Source organism: Syngnathus acus, chromosome 16 (genome assembly GCF_901709675.1).
Source record: "Syngnathus acus chromosome 16, fSynAcu1.2, whole genome shotgun sequence".
NCBI lineage: Eukaryota > Metazoa > Chordata > Actinopteri > Syngnathiformes > Syngnathidae > Syngnathus > Syngnathus acus.
In genome coordinates, this window is record NC_051101.1 from 6,441,455 (window position 1) to 6,462,653 (window position 21,199).

General features: G+C 38.4%; 1 protein-coding gene across 5 annotated transcripts in view; it reads left to right on the forward strand.

Annotated features, from left to right (window-relative positions):
- The window catches only part of LOC119136390 (vacuolar protein sorting-associated protein 13B-like), a 211,690-nt gene that overhangs the window by 6,001 nt on the left and 184,490 nt on the right, over positions 1-21,199 (forward strand). For all 5 annotated transcript variants that reach the window (XR_005100730.1, XR_005100731.1, XM_037274793.1 and 2 more), the window contains exons 4-12: positions 4,590-4,707; positions 9,037-9,204; positions 9,454-9,635; positions 9,936-10,110; positions 14,896-15,167; positions 17,051-17,146; positions 17,843-17,965; positions 18,279-18,416; positions 20,993-21,080. Coding sequence is in view for 3 of the 5 variants with exons in the window: in XM_037274793.1 (XP_037130688.1) it covers positions 4,590-4,707; positions 9,037-9,204; positions 9,454-9,635; positions 9,936-10,110; positions 14,896-15,167; positions 17,051-17,146; positions 17,843-17,965; positions 18,279-18,416; positions 20,993-21,080 (1,360 nt within the window). In the remaining 2 variants the exon portion in view is untranslated. The remainder of the gene's footprint in view (positions 1-4,589; positions 4,708-9,036; positions 9,205-9,453; positions 9,636-9,935; positions 10,111-14,895; positions 15,168-17,050; positions 17,147-17,842; positions 17,966-18,278; positions 18,417-20,992; positions 21,081-21,199) is intronic.

Here is a 21,199-nt window from a genome sequence, read left to right on the forward strand (position 1 = left end):
GAAATCAAGTTGCCCGACATTTTGGAATTTTCTATTGCGGGTTGTGGTTGATTTGACAAAGATGCATGTGTCTGTGTATATGTCAAGGGTCCGTATGGAGTGTTATACAGTACTACTGTATATAACACATTGCAGTAATCAGCATTAAGGGGTGGTAGTGCTGGCGCAAGCGGCATGCCTCTCATGCTCAGCCCGGCCTTGTGGTTAGTTGATGGAGACATCTGACAGACCAGAACTCCTTCGATCTAAATCTGGAAAAAAATCTCCTGTTTTATTTCTATCGAGTCTCCTTCTATTGCTCCCTTTCACTTTCTCGTACTTGTTGACTTGTTGGTCTCTTCACAATAATTTCCATCGTTTGTTCCTTGGTTACCTATTTTGTCTTGAACAAGGGAAATTATGTTTGAATTTGAGATGGTATCCTCGTGAGGACGAGCGGTTGGGAAGATGGATGATTTGAAATGGGAGATACGATGGGACATACTTTTTAATTCCTTGTATATGTAATCGTCGGCTCCTTAACCCTGCCCAACTGTCAAATTCAAAATTCTACCAAACAGTCTTTTGTCAACTGCTTATTTGTGAGACTGGCTCTCTGAGCTAGCCACTGGGAATTCTTTGGAGTCCAAGTCAGTACCTTGGTGAGGAAATGCTGAGTCGGAAAATACTTTGCTGCCCTTGTCAGGGGTTGCGTGTGTTTTTGTGCTCACACTTTTTTGACTTAGGGCTAAACATGCAGCCCCACCCATAAAGTCCACACTCATCATTGGCTCAGAAGTATATGGGGCCAGGTTAACATTGGCTCACTTGGAACCCCCCCCCAACAGCCTAATTTCAACAAGACACAAACTAGGGGGTGTGCATTGTGCTAGAATTTTTATTCATTGGGGTAGTTGATACCTGACAACTGTTTTAAATTATAAAAAATGAATCGTAAGTCTCTTCTAAAGCCCTTGTTTTTTTTTAATACCCCATGGACAGAAAATAAACAAATGTTTCTTTACCACTTTAGCTGACAGTGGTCTTTTTTTTCCCAAATATGTACGAACGAGCAAATTAAACACATCTCTTTAATTGTTTTATAATGACTATCAGACTTCGTAACGGTTTCATTAAAAACCCATTAGTGGCTTTTTTGTGGGGGTTAATCTTACCGATGAGTTTGAAGCCAAGGAACATTAAAAAAGTGTAATTTGATTCAAATGCGATGAGCTCTGTTTCACTCCACTTGCATTCCAGTGGGTTTGTTGTCAATGGGTTAAGCCGCTCTAAAAGGCCCAAGAGAAGTGTAGAAAAAGTGTCCACATACTGACATTACATTACCGACATTACTGAAACAATCACAGTCTTTTTCTTTTTTTTTGAGCCAGCTGCAAACCATTTTCTGAGAGTGTATGTTGTTAGTGTTTAAGCAAGCGTAGATACAAGGCAGTTCAAATACTTTGATATCTGACTGACTATGTGTTTTTTGCACTCGTTATAAATGACTGAATAATTGACTTCGCATTTGTATACCCAAATGTAAATTATTATATTTGCTGATAAAAAACGTATGAAACCCTTTATTTTGGCACACAATATACATGTTTCTAGCTGGTTCATATTCATGCACCTTAATTGAAATCAATATAACTTTTTAAATCAATAACTATATTGTAAAAATAAATGCGACTTTGGTTCAGTTCCCACTCAGAGGGTGAGATGATTCTTTATCTCTATTTCTGCCCTATGATTAACTGGCACTACTGTCCACATGGTTTTGTTGTGGTGACTTTTGGTTTGTCCCATCAGGGATCACCAGTCATTTGTCTGCCCAAATTCTGATGGGATCGGTTTTAATTCCCTGTAAACCTTAACCGAGTAAGCAGTTTCTCAAATGGGTGAATGGATGGTTGACTGTTGAACGTGTGAACCTCATGCACAGCCCGACACAAATATATATATATATATATATATATAATATATATAACTACAATATGTAGTTGTTAAAACACAGTAGGGTCAATAGTTTTGTTGACCCTGACATGAAAGATGGGGCCTCTATATGTCAGTTGTGAGCGGGGTGGTTTGGCGGGGTTCTGTCTTTGATAAAGACCTATTGGGTTTCCTTCATTTATTTTATCATGCCAAGACGTTTGCCCTTAACCGCTTGGCCTCCAATCCCCAGGCCTGCCACTTTGATGTCAGCATGAGTTTGCTCGGGACTCGCAGTGGAAAAACAACAGTAACCGTCAGAGTGTTTGCTTTGTCCCGACTGGTCTCGTTTTAAATTGCTTTTCTTTTACTCATCCTGTGACTTGTTGTTTTATATGTGCGGTTTTATTGCAGTACATTGCTTTTATCTTATTGCTTTATTTATTTATTGCAACTTGCTTCATAGCCTAATTCCAAGTTTTCTATGAGCGAAAGTGTTAGTTGTGGCTGAATATACATTTAGGCCCGGGAATCTACATATGACTAATAAAGTTGTCTGAATCTCAATTTGATTGGACTGTTTATGGCCAAGAAGTCTGTTATAAGAAAAAAAAAAACTATTTGGGATTGGTTTGCGGCCACAGATAAAAAAAAAAAATCTGCTATGGTCTTTCATTGAGTGCAGCAAACGTTTGACAATGCATGTAGCAAATATTGTGTAGTAATACAAAATGTGATGAGAGGCAACAAAGGTTAGATATTTCTAGAACCTCTTTCTCACCGGTTGTATGTTTATACAAAGAAACGTATGACACTATCTATAAAGACAATCTTTCTGATAACCAGCGCTGGCAGCGGGGTTTAACAAATTTTCAAGCGGCTCAGATGAGGGTCAACACTTCAGACATGTTTAAAACATTGCGTCTGGGTCTCTCAGCCATATGTCTGCAGGGGCCTCCCTGTGGCCTGAACCTCAACTGGTGCCCACTTACACCCACCCCCCATTGCCTATAGGCAATGCCACTTTCACAGCTAAATCCTATGCATCTTTTTTTCCTCCTTACTTTTTTCTGTACAATATTTTGTTTCACACTTGAACTGACTTGGCTTCAGGCAGTGCTTGTCCAGCCTCAGTCACCATTATGTGCTTCCTGTGTTCCTCCAGCCCTTGTTCCTCACTTAGTGCCCTTGTGTGGTAACCTCGAGTGATCCATTTGTCAGACTGCCACTGAGGCCACATTATGTTAAAAAAAGTGTTTTGAGCCTCTTGAGAATAGTTTACTGCCTGAAATGATATTGAGTGGTTAATTGCGCCCAATCCTGTTTTTTTAGTTTGAGTTGTTGAAACTAGTCTACTTTTAAACCTTAAACAGCTAGTTGGTTTGTTGGTTGTTGCAACTGCATAAAATTCAACCTGGCTCGTGCTTGTTTACTTGTTTTTAAAAATTATTTATTTGTACTTTTCTGTACGTCACCCTGGTTCAATTTCAAGCGCAAACAAATCTGTGTAGAATCTTTTAATTTCTTACATTGTTTGCATAAAGGCAGACTTGGAAGGCCACAGTGACCGCCATAAAAAAATACACTCGTGTGAATGCGGCTTTTTTTTGTGTTGACCATTTTACCACCTAGGTTGGCTGTTAAACGGTTACAGTGCTCCAGTTACCTTTCAAATTCATACACGGTGCTTATCTCACGCAGCCCACCAAGCTTTTGCCAACATCTCAGATTTTACAATTGTTGAAATGTTTTATCCTAAGCCTTTTCAAGATAATTATTTTTTTAATCCTCCCTACCGTTTACATGAATCAAATTATGAGGTATTTCTTCAAGTCAACCTTTTGTGTCTGGAGAGTTTAGCCTATAATAATCCTTTTGTGTTCTGTGTTATATGATTCTGATGGTGTCCCATATTGGCAAGTTTACATATTCATGACTGCCATCTTTTTAAACCAAAATTGTTAAACGTTAAAAATGTATTACAATATATTTTTTTAGACAACCTATAACAAAACAACCCCAAAAATCAAAACAATGTGCTTAGCGTGGATGTTTCCTGAGCACCTTGGGGTTGCCCTTGAGCAAGATACGAAATTCCCAAATCGCTCACAGGACCGTTGAACTTGAACTCTTTCAAATCTTTCTCGTCCTGCATGTTTGTGCAAGTGTTCTACGTAGTGTGATGAATGTACTGTAATATAAATATAACTATCAATTAAATGCAAAATCTATTTTGTCTCCATGTTTTCCATCTTCTCAATTATACTAAGCACCTTGCAGCAATGTTTCAAAAGGTGCTGTTTAAATTAATTTCTTATTGGTACTAATACATGCCTCCATGTTGCGAATGCATTCCTGACTTGCATTCATTCAGAGGTGATGTATAGTGTTGCGGAGGAAAGACCCTGACTCATCCAAGGCTCACTGTTTATTTGTAGAGCCTGTAGTGGGAGTAATGTCTGCTTGGGACCTCAAGAAACACTCAAAAACAGTGTTGCTTGCTTTCTGCCAGCTGAATGAATCTCACACTACACACATTTGCCGGGACTGTTGTTACTTTAAGCCGAATGAACACAATGACAGAATAATAACATAATTGGTCAGAACGAAATTGTTAGTTTATCACAACTCAGTCATGTCAGTGTCCATTTTTAAATAAGCTTTTTTTTTTTCAGGATGACCATGATAGTGAGTCCAGCTCCACGAGTCGCAGTATGTCAGAGAGTTCCAAGGCTGTAGGCAAGCCCCGCCGACTCCAACAGGCTGCCCCCAGTGACCCAGACCTACCCCCAGGTGAATGATGGCCCAGGGGCCAGTATAGCTACGCTGCCTTCCATCTTTTTGAATGACTGCCAATGAAGGGTGTGGGGGAGGACAGGGACACAGACTAGGCACCTATTCCTTAGGGGTGTAAGGGTCCACTAAAGTCACTTTTTGGTTCAATTCGGTTTCTTGGAGGCTTTGGTTTTGTGTATCTTCATTATGCAAAACACAGAATTTCTTTTTCATGTTTGTTTTGAAGAGATGACAAATAAATAACACAAAAAATAAAAGCGACCCATTTGGGTGATTGTCTGCTAAATTATACTGTAATAAATAAATACACTAACAATGAAGAAATGCAAATTTTTTAAGCAAGTAGGTCACGGAAATCGTTGACCGATCGTGATCGTCCACCGATAGTGATTGGCCGGCTTTTGAAGAAAAGTACGTGATCGGCATGTTGAACAATGCCTTTCATTGCCAATCACAAAAAACGATCACTCGTAGCTTGTACTTTGCAGGCTGCAGTCAACTAGATACCAGCCTAGTATGTGAAATGTAGTGACTCTCCCTGCTGCGCGTTATAGACCACACTGGTAGCTGAATCATAATATATGTTTGGGTGTTTTCTGCACTGTCAAAATAAAATAATATTCTGTTTTTGCATTTTTTTTAATCATCAAATTCAATAATTGATACTCATCAGAATAGCAGATTATTAAAATAATATTTTCATCACTCATTGGAGCTTTAATGACATGTACACCTGGTTGGGAACCATTGAATAAGCCTTGTTAGCCTTTTATATCAATTCACAAGTATATACATTTCTATTAAACAATTCACGTTTTGAAATGTTTTAATAATTGGAAAAACGTTTTTTGGGGGGGTGTAGAAGAAGAAGAAAGAAAGAAGAACGGAAAGGAAGGGGTATTCAGCTTACAGAGTAGGTCACAGTGTAACACCCAAGTTATACGAAACTCAGCGTGCATGAATATATGAACTTATATTCAGTCCTAGTTGGTTGTATCTGGGGAGGATCCATTTCCATGCCTGATGTTATGAGATAATATCTCTCCCCAGCTGTTAAAGCAAGGTACCTCACCTCAGATTCTCCCCTTGGGCCTGCATTTAGCTGAGCTCTGAGGTAGGTGTGAGGGAGAGAAAATCCCACCACACTTTTTCATCAATGCACCAACCAACTACAGTCCAGTAGTAATGGCAGTGCACAACTCCATCCAGTGCTTGGCATTTAACTTGGGATGTGAAGCTCCCATATAAGTGCTTACTAACGGAAACACTTGCCATTAGGCCCTGGAACACAGCTTTTGGGTAACCGCACAAGGACAAAAAGACCAGATCCTTAGATCACTATTCTAGATATTAAAAAAAACATTGAATACATTGAGAAAATACAAAACTACTTGGTAGATAATTGCAATTGTTTGGAATATAGACGGGGAGTTCTTCTGCTGGTGTTTCCAATGACGTAGTACTCAGTCATGGGTAGTTGAAGCTAGCAGACCAGTCTGAAAGCTTACGGGTTGAGGCTAACCCCGATTGCTGCTAGCCCTTGATCGCCAGATAATCTCCAATAACGCGTAGATAACAACTGTGTCCGAATGACAGCTGTATTCGTCATAAAATAACAAATACCATGACAAAAAGTCAACATGATTAGGAAACGGGAATTTTGGGTGCCAGTCCCAGATCTAATTTTAATTTATAAAAGTCGCACCTGACTTTGCAGACCAGCTAAACTACGGAAATAAAGTGTGATTTATAGGCCGAAAAATAAAAAAAAAAAAAAAGAAAAAAGACACAGACATACAGAGGATTGTCTGATTCCGTTCAAAATATTTTTTAACCTGTTTATTGATTGATTTATAATTTCCCCTAAAATTGAATACCAAAGCCTTATTTGCATTAAAAAAAGCAAACTTTTGGACTCTGTTGCAACCTGTGCTTCTGTGGTGGGATGCATTTTAAATTTCACTAGAATAGGATCCTAATTATCATAATTGTTATATGTCTCAGTCAAATATTTGCCATCAGGAATGATCGTTTTCCACTTTGTTAGGATCTTTTCCAGTTCTTATGAATTGCATTTGTTTAAAAACTGGCTTTAACTCTTGCGTAGTGTGAGTATGGTGCCCACTCATAAATGTTCCACAATTGTTGTGCCTCTACTACTCCTTGAGTGTGTCAAGAATTGTGCATGCATGATTGTGTAATTATGTGCGTGATTGGAGGAGATTGAGCTTTGCCTGGGCTGCAGTGCAAACACACTCCTGAGATAAATCCACAGTCCAGTGCTACTGCTGTCGTGGTACTGGGGCCTCTCCAAAGAGAATAAATACGGCAGCTGTTCTGGTATTACTGGCAAATGCTACTTAAGGATACCGAGTATCCCACCCATGCGCTTTTTACATGTACAGCTTACCTCTGTACTAGACAAGTAATATACTAAGCATTTTTGGGTTTGAGATATCTATTTCACTCTCGTACAAGAAAAGGAATGAATGAAATATGTCTATAAAATACATACCGTGATTACTTTGTTACAATTACCCAATTAAGGTTTTGTTTTCTCGCTTTATTGGTGATCCAAAAGAGAGTGAAAAAGTACATTTGTTTTCACAAAAATCCAAGATTTAATAGGGTTGTGTTGGTTGGAGTTGATAGACTTGCCTTGCATGTAGAACATTAAAGTCACAAAATGTTTTGCATTCCCACAAGCCCACTCTTTCCTCTTTTGTGACGTGGGTGAACATTTTTGAACAGCTTATGTTTTTGGCTGTAGGATACGTGCTGGCTATGTCAATTGTTTACAGAAGGTCACACGAGTGTGATAGTTCATAGAGCGTCTTTGTGTGAGGCAAGAATAAGTACAAGTGAAACATCCCAGCAGTGGACAAATTAGATCCAGAAAGGGAAATAACATTGCTGGTTTAATGTCCATGCTGCTGATGCAACAGCAGCTTTCTAACCGACCTCAGAACCACAGCCACACTCATACATGCTGCAGAAGCCAGAACACACACAAACTTTGGCAGGCACATGCTTGCAAAGCCAGGCACCTGTGTGACAAACACGCGTTGCATTTGTAGCTGTGTTTATGTCAGCCTCACCACTTGCAATTTTTCATGTCCAGTCAGGCACAGCAGAACACCTTGCTAATTTATTTGATTTAATTTCATCAAGAGCATCATTTAGTGCTGCTTCGTTATTGGGTCTGTTACTCTTTAGAGTATTTATGAAAATACAGGAAGATAAACATTTGGTTTTGGAAATAAAGTGAAAACTCAAGATGTTTGTATAGTATGTTTTACTATGCCGTGACTGTGTTGAACAGCACATTGGAGAAATAAATGACGGCACCGCTTCGATGGTTTGGAGTATTCTTTTTTCAGTATTTGAAGCACTTAAGGTAGCCCTGTCTTTTATATGGGAAATTTGGGATGGTGCCACAAGTGTAAAATGAAGTTTAAAGTGTTAGTGGATGACACAAACATTACTGAGCCACACAAAATAAATCAATCTCTGTGAAAATTCTGGGGGAGCCAGAAATCATGAGCCAAGCTTTATTTAATAAACTGCAGTGTGTGGCTATGGAAGTGCAACCAGGTAGGTGCCCGTTCTTTTTCCAAAGGTGATGTGACTTCATGTGAAAGGCCTTACATCATTCAGAAGCTCCAAAACTCTGTTGCTGACTAAATTATGTATCACGATCATTTTTGTTGGCTTTTTAAAAATGTTTACATGAAGGGAAAAGTTCTCATTACCTTGCCTCTCATTTTGCCTGTGGTAAGATGACATCACGTTTTTTCATTTTTTTTTGGACCTGCCTTTCAGATGCTCTATTTAAAGACGCAAAATCAGCCAGCTCTATTTCTTTGACAGGTGCAATCCTGGCTGTGTGTGTGTCATCAAATTTATTCCCCTTTTTGCTCGCACAAACCTTTACGGTAATTCAGGCCGTAAGCGGTGCAGTTTATAACTCTAAACACCGACAGATGATCCGGTGTAAATGCGTAAAACTGAAAACTAATTAACAAAGTGAACTTGCCTTAGAGTTGCAATACTTTTTGTAGGGGGTGTGTATGAATAAAATTAAAAGACACAAATGCGACAAAAAATGGCACTAACTTAAGAAAACAAATATTGTCGGATCATAGATTGCATCTAGCCTAAGTGTCTCCTAAGTGGATCGAACAAGATCACAAAAAAAGATAGTATTTAACCCTTCAAATAATTTTGCAATGAACTAGAAATTGTGAGCAAGGTTGTCTTGTCCAACATGTGTTGTACTCGTCTGTTTTATATGTTTCTTAATCGTATGCTTGTTTTGTGTTCTAGGTTATGTGCAAAGCCTCATCAGACGTGTGGTGAATAATGTCAATGTTTTGGTGAACAACTTGATATTGAAATACGTTGAGGATGACATTGTGTTGTCCGTCAACATTACTTCAGCCGAGTGCTACACTGTGGATGATGAGTGGGAGAGGGCCTTCATGGATGTCACAGGTAAGAACGGCAACATTTGTTGTGGTGAACAAAAACCTACACTACACCATTCAAAATCATTATGCATGTAAGATTTAAGTCAAACATTTTTCTTTTTTTTCCCCAAGCTAAATGTTGCCATATGTTGTTTCTCCTGCCAGTTTAAATTAATGTTATCAATGTCAGACAGTTTTGATAATCATTTACAATTTCTGTGAATGAGAGAGTTGGCTCTGAGATCAATATGTTGTAACTGTGCTCTTTCGACAGCCCCGGAACTCGTTCTTCGGAAAGTGATCAACTTTTCTGATTGCACTGTGTGTTTGGACAAACGGAATGGAAGTGGCAAGATTGAGTTCTACCAAGACCCACTGCTGTACAAATGCTCCTTTCGAACGCGGCTTCATTTCAGTTACGACAACATCAATTCTAAGATCCCCGCTATAATTAAAGTAAGTCAAAAAAATAAACAAACATCACCATTTCTGAAAACTACAAGTTCATTTTATCTCCCATATTGCCACATGCTGCAATGGCAGGAAATCTAATAAGACATCAATTAAAAATAGGCTCTGCCCTATAATCTTAAAAATTCATGTTATAGATAATCAGAAATAATTTGGTTTAACTAGAGATTAAATATAATTTTTTCCATTCATACCTCAGTGGACACCTGTGAACTTTGAGAAAAATGAGAAAGCTAAATTCTCCTTTTTTATTAATTTATTTCCTATGTCTTTCCTATGTCTCAGATCCAAACCATGGTGGATAGCCTGAAGTTGTCAATTACGGATCAGCAACTTCCCATGTTTATCCGCATTTTACAACTGATTGTTGCACTCTACTATGGGGAAATAGGAGCGCCTAAAGAAGGAGAACGAGAAGAGGGAAGCTGTCATGTCAGAGAACCTGGAACAAATTTACCTGGTGAGTGAAACGTGTTCTCATATTCATTTGTTCGTTTGTTCTTTCATTCCTTCATTTAAAAAAAAAATTGACTTTAGTGATTAAAACAATGACATCTAGGTCAATTCCTCGCACAGCTTGCATTGCTTAGCAAAGTTTTTTTTTTTCCCCAGATATTAAGATTTGCTTTGGTTTGTCTGATAGGTCCACCTTATCAACAGATTTCAGGTGCTAATTTACTCAGGGAAATAATTGTTGCCGAATAGAAAGACTAGTTATCCCCATGAGGAAAAATTACATCCCCTCACACACGCAAACACACTTCACTTGACATGATGAAATATGGATTTGATTAAGTGAGCATGCAAGGAAGTCAGAGCTCCAGGGATTCATTGAGCACCCCAAAGTGAGGACTAACTATAGTTCCTCGAATAACTCATCCCCGTCCGTCCCTTCTTTTGTCCATAGCAGCACTGGAATCGGCCTCGGTCAAGTTTTTCAAAACGATCTTTTTATAAATGGGACAGTAAGTGATCGTTGTGTATCTTCCTTATGTTGAGCATGGTTAACTGAACACAGACCATTGTCATCAAGCTTGAGCCTCAAGGATCAAGTGAAGAAACAAGGGTAAATCAAACACAGACTCATGTCTTAGTTTTTGATTTGAACCTCATAGGAAATCACACTCTTCACATCCTGGAGCCAACTAAAACACACATGGTCCTGACTTCATTTGCGGACGTGCGCACACTGCATAATACGCAATTGTACCTGGAGCATTTGCGCATGTAAAATTAGGTTTAATGGTCATACGCCTAGTTTTGGTTTTACTACGTCATTATGTAACAGTAACCTTCACTACTGTTTAATTCACTTGCCTATAATACCGTTTACAACAACAGGAACTCAGTATGGTTGTTGATTGCTATGTTGTTATGAGTTTCGGCTTGACCAATCAGAGATCAGCAAAACGAGTCACTCGCATTATTGGTTTGGCACTGAATGCCCTTCCTAATGCAACCCACCTTTTTTTTTCTCATTATTTGAGCTTGCAGCCGGTCGTGGCCGGTTATTGGGGTATTGGCCAGGAATGGAATCGACTCCCTCTGCATTGTTATAAATTTACAATTTTTTTTGTATAACGAAAGACACAACCATAACAAAACCCCACCTCATGCTCATTCTCATCTCAACACAATTGAGTTATCACGTCCCGCGTCTCAATGGGCCAACACCCTATTTGTAGCACTAGGAGCAAATAGAAAAAGTGGTAATCAGAACCAAGGGAGTCATGGAAGAATACAATATATTGTAGCTGCTTCACTTACTCCCACCAACCTTCTCCCTGCCTGTTGGCTGGGAACTGTAAGTTGGCGCCGTTTAGTTTGGTTTCCAATGCCAGATGTAAAAGTTGGTGTCATGCTACTGCTATTTGGAGCCTCTGAGAATAAATTAGTATCCTATCACAAAAATATACAAGGGGGGACCAACTCTTGGAACCCGAGCACCCACAGAGCTTGTTTTGCTGGAAGCCATCGGCAGAGTAAAGAAACTGGGTGTGTGTTTGCTGAGATAAGATTGGGAACAGCTCTGGCTCGTACATGAACATTAGGCTTTACTTGCGATTTTCTCCCAAATAGTAATGCCAGAAGAATTAGAGCTCAAATAATGTATTGTTGAGTTTAGTAATTCCTAACCAGCGCACTGTGGCACACAAGCATGACCATCTGTGGGACTGCTGGAATTCCACTGACCGGTAATTTGTCCCAAACATCTTATTTATTTCATTTCAAATATACCTTTGGCCATCTACCCATGCAGTGACTACATAATGCTCTTCCATTAGATGATAATCTACATTACCTCTGTAGCCAGCCATTACATTACAACAGAATAAGTCAAGGTTTCCTGCAAGTATATCAGCTTTGTGTTCAACTGAACAAGTCCAAATTTGAGTAATTCAATTGGTGAGTGTATGCAAGATAATCATTATTTGAGTACCGTATTTTCCGGACTATAAGGCGCACCTAAAAACCTAAAATTTTCTCAAAAGCCAACAGTGCACCTTATAGTCCGGTGCGCCTTATATATGGACCAAATTCCTAAATTTAAACTGGCAATCAATCATAAGTGGCCCGCTGAAGACTATGAATCATGAATCAAAAAGACTACGGATCATTATTTTGTGATTATAAAGTAATTTGTTGCGTCTGAAGTTGAAATAAAAAAGATAAAATGGAGAATGATTTGATTTGGATTAAAAATCTGACATGATGCATTAATGGTGCGCCTTATAGTCCGGTGCGCCCTATATAAGGACACAGTTTTAAAATGGGCCATTCATTGAAAGTGCACCTTATAGTCCGGTGCGCCTTATAGTCCGGAAAATACGGTATTCTTACTTTTTATGACATATATTTTGGTCTTGTGTCATGAGGTTTTTCTAATGAAATGGGTGGATTGACTCAAATAGGGACCACTGGTTAGTTATTATAGTGCATTGTGTTTCAGGGAAACAAAATAAACCAACAGCTAATAAAAGCCTTACCCATCAGTACATTTTGAATACAACCACATTTGATTGTTTTGACTCTTAGTTATTGATCTCACATGCTGTATGTACAGAAATATGCAAAAGTTTCCTAACGTCACTAATTCTCTTGTTTCAATTAACTTTTTCCACAGCAGCCCTTTTGAAGTAGTGAAACGGATGTTGCTAAATATTGAATGTGTCTACGCCTGAATATTGTTCAAGATTTACTTTGATGAGCCTGTGTCTTATTGACAAATTGTAAGGTCAAGGACTTGACCCATCAACGATTTAGTTGGGAAATTTAGTAGTTTTAGCAAATTTATGTGAGGATTATACATTTGTCTTTCGATGTACGTGTGGGTGCATGCGCACAATTTTATATTTGCGTGCATTAGCAACCTCTCTTTACTGTATGATTTGTGTGTAAGGGCCTGGAGTTTGTCCAATGGCTCATGCATATGATTTGTGCTCTGTAGTGTGTTTGCTTTGAAGGAGTGCTTGCTGTCACTTTTCTCATAGGCTCTTTGAATGGACCAGACTATCACACATATTGGTTAGAGGCCACGGGATAGAAGACGTCATATGGTTCACATATGTCAGGGTGATGACATGTCACAATGTTTTGGATTTAACAAAGCATATTAAGAGCATATTAATCGGGATACAAAAGGATGTAGCAGATAAAAAAACATGTTTATACACTATCACTTTCATACACTATCGTATGTACGGTATCGTATGCATGGGTGTCTGTCCTCTACCTGCGTATCTGTGTATCTGTCATCTGTCTATCTAGCCATTTATGTGTGTATTTGTATGCGCACACACACACACGCACACATATTTAATACTCTGCATTGTAATGATTTTTTTCATTTCTGAAAATTTTACTGAAAGATTATTTCCACACATAAGATACCCTTTAAACCTCAAATATTTGGCCAAGTTGTGAACGCTCTTGGGCTGAACTATATTCCTACATTTTGAGATAAAGTTGCAGAATCATTGAAGTGCATTATATAAAATGTATTGATGTAGGCTCCAAATATATAAACATTACCGGCAAGGGGAATTTGTAGACAAGTTAAATCATGTATACTGTATGCAACAAGAAGACACACCAGAGTAGGAGCAGTTCAGGGTTTGTTCATGTGTCAGGTGATCAGTCCACCTTTCCCTTGCATAAACATGGAGGGACATCTGCTGGCCTTTGAGGGCACAGCCTTTCTCCTATTTGTCCTCTTTGGTTTGTCTCAACGTCAATCAGATGGTCACTCACTTCTAGAGCCACTTGTTCTAAGCTGTGGAGCTATGTGACAGGTGTTAAATGCTGCCCTGGTGCCCTACTTTGGACATTGATACGCTTCTGATTGGAGTTATGTTGAATTCAGCCACTAAAGCTTAGGTTGACCTAATGTGGGAAACAGTGTGTCATTTTATTTCTGCAGATGCAGGAAATCAGCCCCACATCTCTGGGAATTTTTCCACTCACTTCTTTGGATTAAAACTTCAAAGTCTACTTAAGCCGCTGTGTTTTGATCATTTCATTGGTAATTGCGCTCTTATTCTGATTGTCTCATAATTCAAACGTAGGCTCTGTCAGCCTCGGACATGAAACAGAACAGCTTGACTTGTTGAAATGATAGCTCAAAGACTACAACTAAGGGAAAAGAGACCAAATTGAACAGAGAGACTGGAGGAGGGAAAGAGATAATAACCCATAACATTGGACTTCCAACTGCCAATTCACCAAGTGAAAGATTTAATTAAAATATGTCATAATTTCAACCCCTTAGCCTCTGGGATTCCTAAGCAATGACCTCACGGACAGTATTGTTTTTCCGCAGAGGACATGAGGCAGCAAGGAATGGGATTACACATTCTTGTGTATTGACATCAGTTTCCTCTTTCTCCATCTTTATGGAAATAGTCACAAGTTGAAAGGTCGGAATCAGAGAATGAACAGTGTAGTGTACTTTGTTCAAACCTGCGACTGGGGATTGCATTCCGAGCCGTTAGCTTTTGATACAAAACCAACCAATGTGCCAGTGTTTCTGCTTTCTTTACGTCCTTTTTTGTTTCACTCAATCATCACTATATATATTTTTTTAACCATCTCTTTTTCTGTCCGACATTTTTTATTCCCAATTTCTTTGTACCACATGGGTCTATTATTCACATGGTAAGAGACTTGTGTTGCACGACTAGCCACACAAGACTGTACGGTAAAATTGATGTGTGCTGTTTTTGTTATTTATCTATTTGGCTCTTAGGGATGCATATGGACATAGAGAACCAAGTTCCGAGCCAGTACTCCACTCAAGAGTTCTACATGGACTCAGGCCTTTCTGCAGATAGCAACGAAGGCTGGGTGTCTTGGGCGTGGTCCTTTGTTCCAGCCATTGTGAGCTCTGAGGAGGGCGAGGAAGGTCTCTACCAGCAAAGAGAGACTGGCAGCATCCCAAACAATCTCCAGCAACACACACCCAAGGATCCTATTGTTTCAATAGGCTTCTACTGCACCAAGGCTTCTGTAACATTTAAGGTAATTTATCACTTGCAGACTGCTGTTTTTTTTGTTTAATAAAAAGTGATATTAATTCATATTAAAATACTGCTTATTAATAGTATATTTTATTTACTAATTAATACAACATACATACACACGAAGAAGTTGATTCAAACAATTTAATTGAATGCATTGAATTAATACATTTAGTTAATATTGAGGCGTGTCCCTCGACAACCGAAACTGTTACTGTAATGAAAACCTGAACTGAAAAGCTGTGTAAAGAATGTAGTGCATGCATTGCCAACCTTTTTGTATTAGAACTTCCCAAATCACCATCAATTTGTTGTTATATATTATTTGTCGATGTTAACCCTCAGGTTCAGCCCCTCAGATCACATTACTGCACACTATGCCTCTGTGTGCTATGTTTAAATCAGAATTAATTACTTTTTTTTCGGAGTCATTGTAGACATCCAAAAGGATTTTTTATTTTTTTATTTTATTTTATAAATCTCTTACCTTTTCGGAACTGTTAGATAGTGGTTAAATACATATATGCTTATAACAGTTTGAAATTCATTGGCTTGGCAATAGAGGGTTAGTTATAATTGCGGATGAGATACTCTCCAGTTTTGTTTGCTCAGAGAAATTGACTGTATTCATAAAGTACTTTAACAGATGCAATTAAGCTTTCTGTTTCACCTCTGCGCGCCTTCCAAACTTTCATCTGTTCTCCTTCTCATTTGGCATTTTTATTCCAAGATGTGATTTATAGAGGAAAATAAGCACTGAATTTTTTTTGTTCATGGCCAATCAAGTCCACGATTTGCTCTAAAATTGAAACCCTGCAGCCTGACAATGCCTATCCAATGTCCTACTTTTAATTGATCACATTCCCCAAATAGCTTATTCTTCATACTTGTTAATACTTCTGCTCTCACTCTCTTGTCAAAGAGCAAAATATAGCTTCATCCACTTACAATTTAAATCACCTCCTTCCTTAGCATTATATCGAGGAATCTGCAGGTTAGTCCTCATGTGATTAATTGAAAATGGGAGAGGAAGGCCGTGAGTACGAGAGAATCGGCTCCATCAGTCGAAATAATAGGGCACAGCTGCTTCTTGTTCTGCACCTGCTTCCTGTGCAAAAGTTGAATGGGTTAAGGCCTGCACGGTTCCACTCTACACCCGCAGTTGTTACACCAGCCAAACTCGAAAGCATCCACTGCTCTTTCTTGTTGCAGCCAGCTAGCTTTGACCAGATGCTCTTTCGCATCCTTTCTTTGTTCAAGCTTCATTCCGAGGGGTAAACGTTTTGCAGTACAATTCCTATTTTACATCAGCTTTGGAATTTTCTGGGGAGCTCTAGTGGTGTTCTGATTACCATTCCCTGAAGAGCAAATCAGGGGCCTCGCAGAAAACTAGATAGGAGCTGGCGCAGTGTGATTTGTGATTTGATGAAAGTACTTGTGGTAAAGGAAATGACCAAAAGGATCATTTATCTTTTGAACAATATCTTGCAGGGCTTCATTGTTATTGAAATTTGGATGTTATAGTTTTTTTTTTTTTTTTTTTTTTAATCAAATTATTTTCAGAAGACAAATGTAATTTTGTATGCAGACACACACACACACACAGTATCAGACACATGTTTTCAGTTTTTTTAAAAGAACTATTTTTTCAAATTACATTGTGTTTTAATATCAAAGCATTAAGGTTATTAGAATTTTGGACGCAAACGTTTTTGCTTTATATTTATGTAAATAAATGCTAAGCTTGCAACTAAGCTTTATCGTTTGACTGATTCTATGAAACTTAGTATTTGGAAAATAGTATACTTTTAATCGTATAGTCAATCCTACTTATAATTAGAGCAACCTAACATTTTGACAATGGACTCTCTTCCACTATGTCAGCTGACTGAATCCCAGGCAGAGAGCAGCTACTACAGTCCCCAGAAGGTTAAATCAAGAGAAGTCTTGGGCTTGGAACAAGAAGGCATCACTCTTGAGGTAAGAATCATCTTTGTTTGTATTGCAATTATCTGTCAAAAATCCTGATGGTTAAAACGTATGACTATATTGTCTTTCTTTTTGATCCTCTCTTAATGCTTTTATTGCATTTTAAATTGCTGTCATGTTTTCTTTGGAGTAGATAACCAGCATACTTCCATCTCTAACTGTATTTATAAAGTCTCCCTAGTCACTTATCTCTGGCCACTTGTGAATGCAGTGAAATCTCTGCCCGAGTCTGATCATTTTCGCATTTCTCCTTTGGTGTAGATAGAAGTTTTTCTCTGATTGCTTACTTGGGATATCCATGTGTTTTCTATGTTTAAGCTTTTTACCAGATGTAATAATTCACATTTCCAAAGACAATTTTTGTAATTTATGCTTTTTCTGGACCATGTAGAGAGCAGTCTGAAAACCGGACCAGAAATAGAAAGCAAAACGATTCAGAAAGCCAGACCTCGTCATTATTGTTACATTCTGTGAATATTCTGCTTTCTGTAGATTTGCGTTAGCTTAACATAGTGAACATTGTGTAATTTTCATTCACGACTTTTCTCATTTAATGGCATTCCTGTTTCCTTTAAGATCTAGCAATTTCAGCTGCATTTAATTTTGTCTAAAGTTTCAGGCTTGAAGAGTGGATGGTTTTCAAAAGAGTCCATTGGTTTGACTTTTTTGACTTTTTAAAAATTTCAGGTGCTTATGAAAGGAGAGCCCTTCTTTAACTGTCAGATTGGATTCGTGGGCTTCCGCGCTCTCTGTCTAAAAGGCATCATGGGAGTGCGGGATTTTGAAGAAAACATGAACCGACCCGAAGAGGTAAGACAAACCTAAAGCTACAAATGAAGACCAAGAACATGTGGTGTGAAAAAACATGGAACATTTACCCTGGGTTGTAGTTGCTTTATTTACCTAAACCGGTGTTATATGCTCTTTCGTTTTTCCGTCATGCAATCTATGCCTTATTATTTAGTTGTTAAGCATTTAGTTCTTCTTAAAAAAACATCACTATGTAGACAGACAATTATTGACCCTGTTATAACTATAGAACCTGAAAGGCTAGTCAAAAATTAGTATTCTTCATTTCTCTCATCTTTTCTCATTTGTTCCATTTGTCTTTGTGCTCCTCCAGGATGCAGTGTTTTTCAGTTGTGGCGACACCCTAAGCAGCAAAGGAATGACCTACCTTACCAACTCCCTGTTTGACTATCGCAGTCCAGAGAACAATGGCGTCAAGGCTGAGTTCATCCTGGATTCAGTTACTCATAAGGTCTTTTACTTTAAAGTACTGGAGCAATTTCCTTTTTACCTTACCAGTCACAGCATTTAATTCCCATGTATTTTTGGGCCAATTACGTCATTTTACAACTTGTTTGTCAAATTAACATCATTTAGTTGTTGTATATCAATACTTGAGACTCACTTTCTGATTTCTGTTGAAATCAATTGTTGTTGAGACACTGTCATCTAATTACTACGCTCATCAAACGCAAATCTGCAATAACTGAATGCATAGTACGGACATGGCCTCATAATATGTTTCATGTGAAGATGGTGCCTCAGATTGCATGGTACTCTCCTTCCTGCCCACATCATGTGACCACTTAACAGTCGCGTGCGTTGTGATTGGAAAGTCACATTTGATTACAAAGCAGCTTAGGCACATACAAAAATGGCAAGTTATGAGAAAACAATCCCAAAATGATCCCAAGAGGTTTAAAGGAATTAGAGCCATATGAAAATGCTGCCCTTTTTAATTAGCACCTAGCTGTAATACTGTTTTGCTCGGGTTAGTGGTACATTGTAATTACATAAAGTTTTTTATGAAGCAATGACAGCTGTTACTATATTCAGAAGTACTAAGTACAGATGTATATATCTTTTTTTTTTAAGTTTAGTTATGTAGCCTATCATCTCTACATATCAGTAAGAAATAAATGTTTTATTTAACTTTAAATTTGCACATCTAATTTTAACCACTCAGCTGCTTGCACCCTTTAACGGAATTTTCCTCATATTGAACAAATAACTACCAACCCAAAGATTGTGCGACAACTCTAAGCTCCCTTCATCACAGCTTGAGTGTTGACTTTGCTCCCAAATGCTCATGACCATCAGTGAAGCATTTGTTTGGATATCCATCCATCCATCTATTCAGACTCGAAAGTCAAAGAGTCAAAGGTTTTGGTGTTAATTCATTAGCGGTTATGAAATCAGCCAATGGCTTTGATCCAAAAGCATGACAGTCTAATAGAGTTCCCCTTATAAATATTACTCATTAACCTGCTTTTCTGATAAGACTCCATAGAAATCTCTGTTTGGAGAGCTCAAGATTTAGTTTGGGGTTAGGTTAAGTGTGTGTGCACATGTGTGTGTGTGTGTTCTCTGTGTATCTCATACATTCATTTTGTGTTAGTTTGATTGAGTATGGGGATTTACCTTTCTTTTTGTCCTGTGTGGATAAATGCAAAGGTTCTTCTAATGCTATGCGCTTAAAAGGTACATATATGTTGCGCAATTTAAAAATGTCAACCGTCTACACTGTGCCTTGAAAAAGTATTCATACCTCTGGGACTTTTCCAAACTTTGTTTTTGATTGAGGTTCTTTTATGATCGACCAACACAAAGTAGCACATAATTGTGAAGTGGAACGGCAAATAAAAGTTAGAAATAGGTGTTGTCCATTTGTATGCAGCCCCGAATACTTTGTAGAGCCACATTTCGCTGCAATTACAGCTGCAAGTCTTGTCACTACCAACTTTGCACATCTAGACACTGAAATTTTTGCAAACATTTCTGCCAGAATGGATTGAGAGCATCTGTGAAAAGATTACAGGGGGCTCAATACAAACGCCGCAATATTTTTCAAAGTTATAGTCTCTTAAAATCAGGTGGGGATTCTGTCAGAACTGACAGGTCTATCAGTCTCTTACTGCCAAACGTGTTTGGCTGGTGAATGACGAATGACTGGACATTTAATAAACTGTAGCAACACTACTACTTTGTCGTAAAAGTTTTTACAATACCCACAAATGCTTGTGTACAGCACTGCTCGAAGTGCATGGATGTAAACAACATACCAGATATGTAGAGCAGAGAACAAGGGAGACAACAAAACTACCACTACTTTACCAGATCTCATAGAATTTTACAGTTTATCTGACCTTGTATCTCAATTCAGTATGAACTATATGCAGTATTTACCACATTTTTTGGAACCACATGTCAGCAGAACAAAAACGTACAATGCAGCATCATGGACTGCTTCAATGTGGATTTGGAATGAGAACCTTTTATACTTAAATTAGGCCAGCTCACTAGACATCACAAGGATGTCAGAAAATAATCAAGCACAACAGTCAAACTCCTTTTTCTATTGAAGAATGCAAATAATGAATCCTAATTTGACATCTTAATCAAGGAACAAGAATGTGCTTTACTTTCCTGTTTTTTTGTAACAGTAAATTCAATAGCAGACTATTGTATGTGTACCCTGCAATTAAATGGCAACCAATCTCTTTGGCAACGGGAGTTCGGCTTCATAACATTTAAAATGACGCACGGGAGGGACGACAGTTTGTTTCATTCAGCATTAAACTCAGTTTTAAATGACCATAAACACATAGTCATTAAAACCCCAGCAGCTTCTCCTAACTTGTTATACCGTGAACGTCTCTAAAAATGTAGAGATCAATGAGTTTTTAATTTTTAGTATTTTTTTTATCTTGAATTTTCAACCCATCTTTGTCATATCCAAGATGACCCCAGTCATTGCCACTCTTGAAGGCTATCAACTTGTTTGCTCCCTGACTGCCGTGTTTATCTAACTTTTCTTTTGTTTGACAGGTGACCTACACAGAGATAGCAGGCATGCAGCGCTTTGGTGCTTTCTACTTGGATTACCTCTACACAATGGAAAACAGCAGCAGCAAAGGTATTGTTTCAAGTCATTGCTCTTCACGGAGTTTGTTTGCTAACCTTGCCACCCCTACTCTCTTTTTCTTTATCCTTGTCATGTTCTCTTTTGCACTGGCCTGCCCTGCCTTTCTTCCT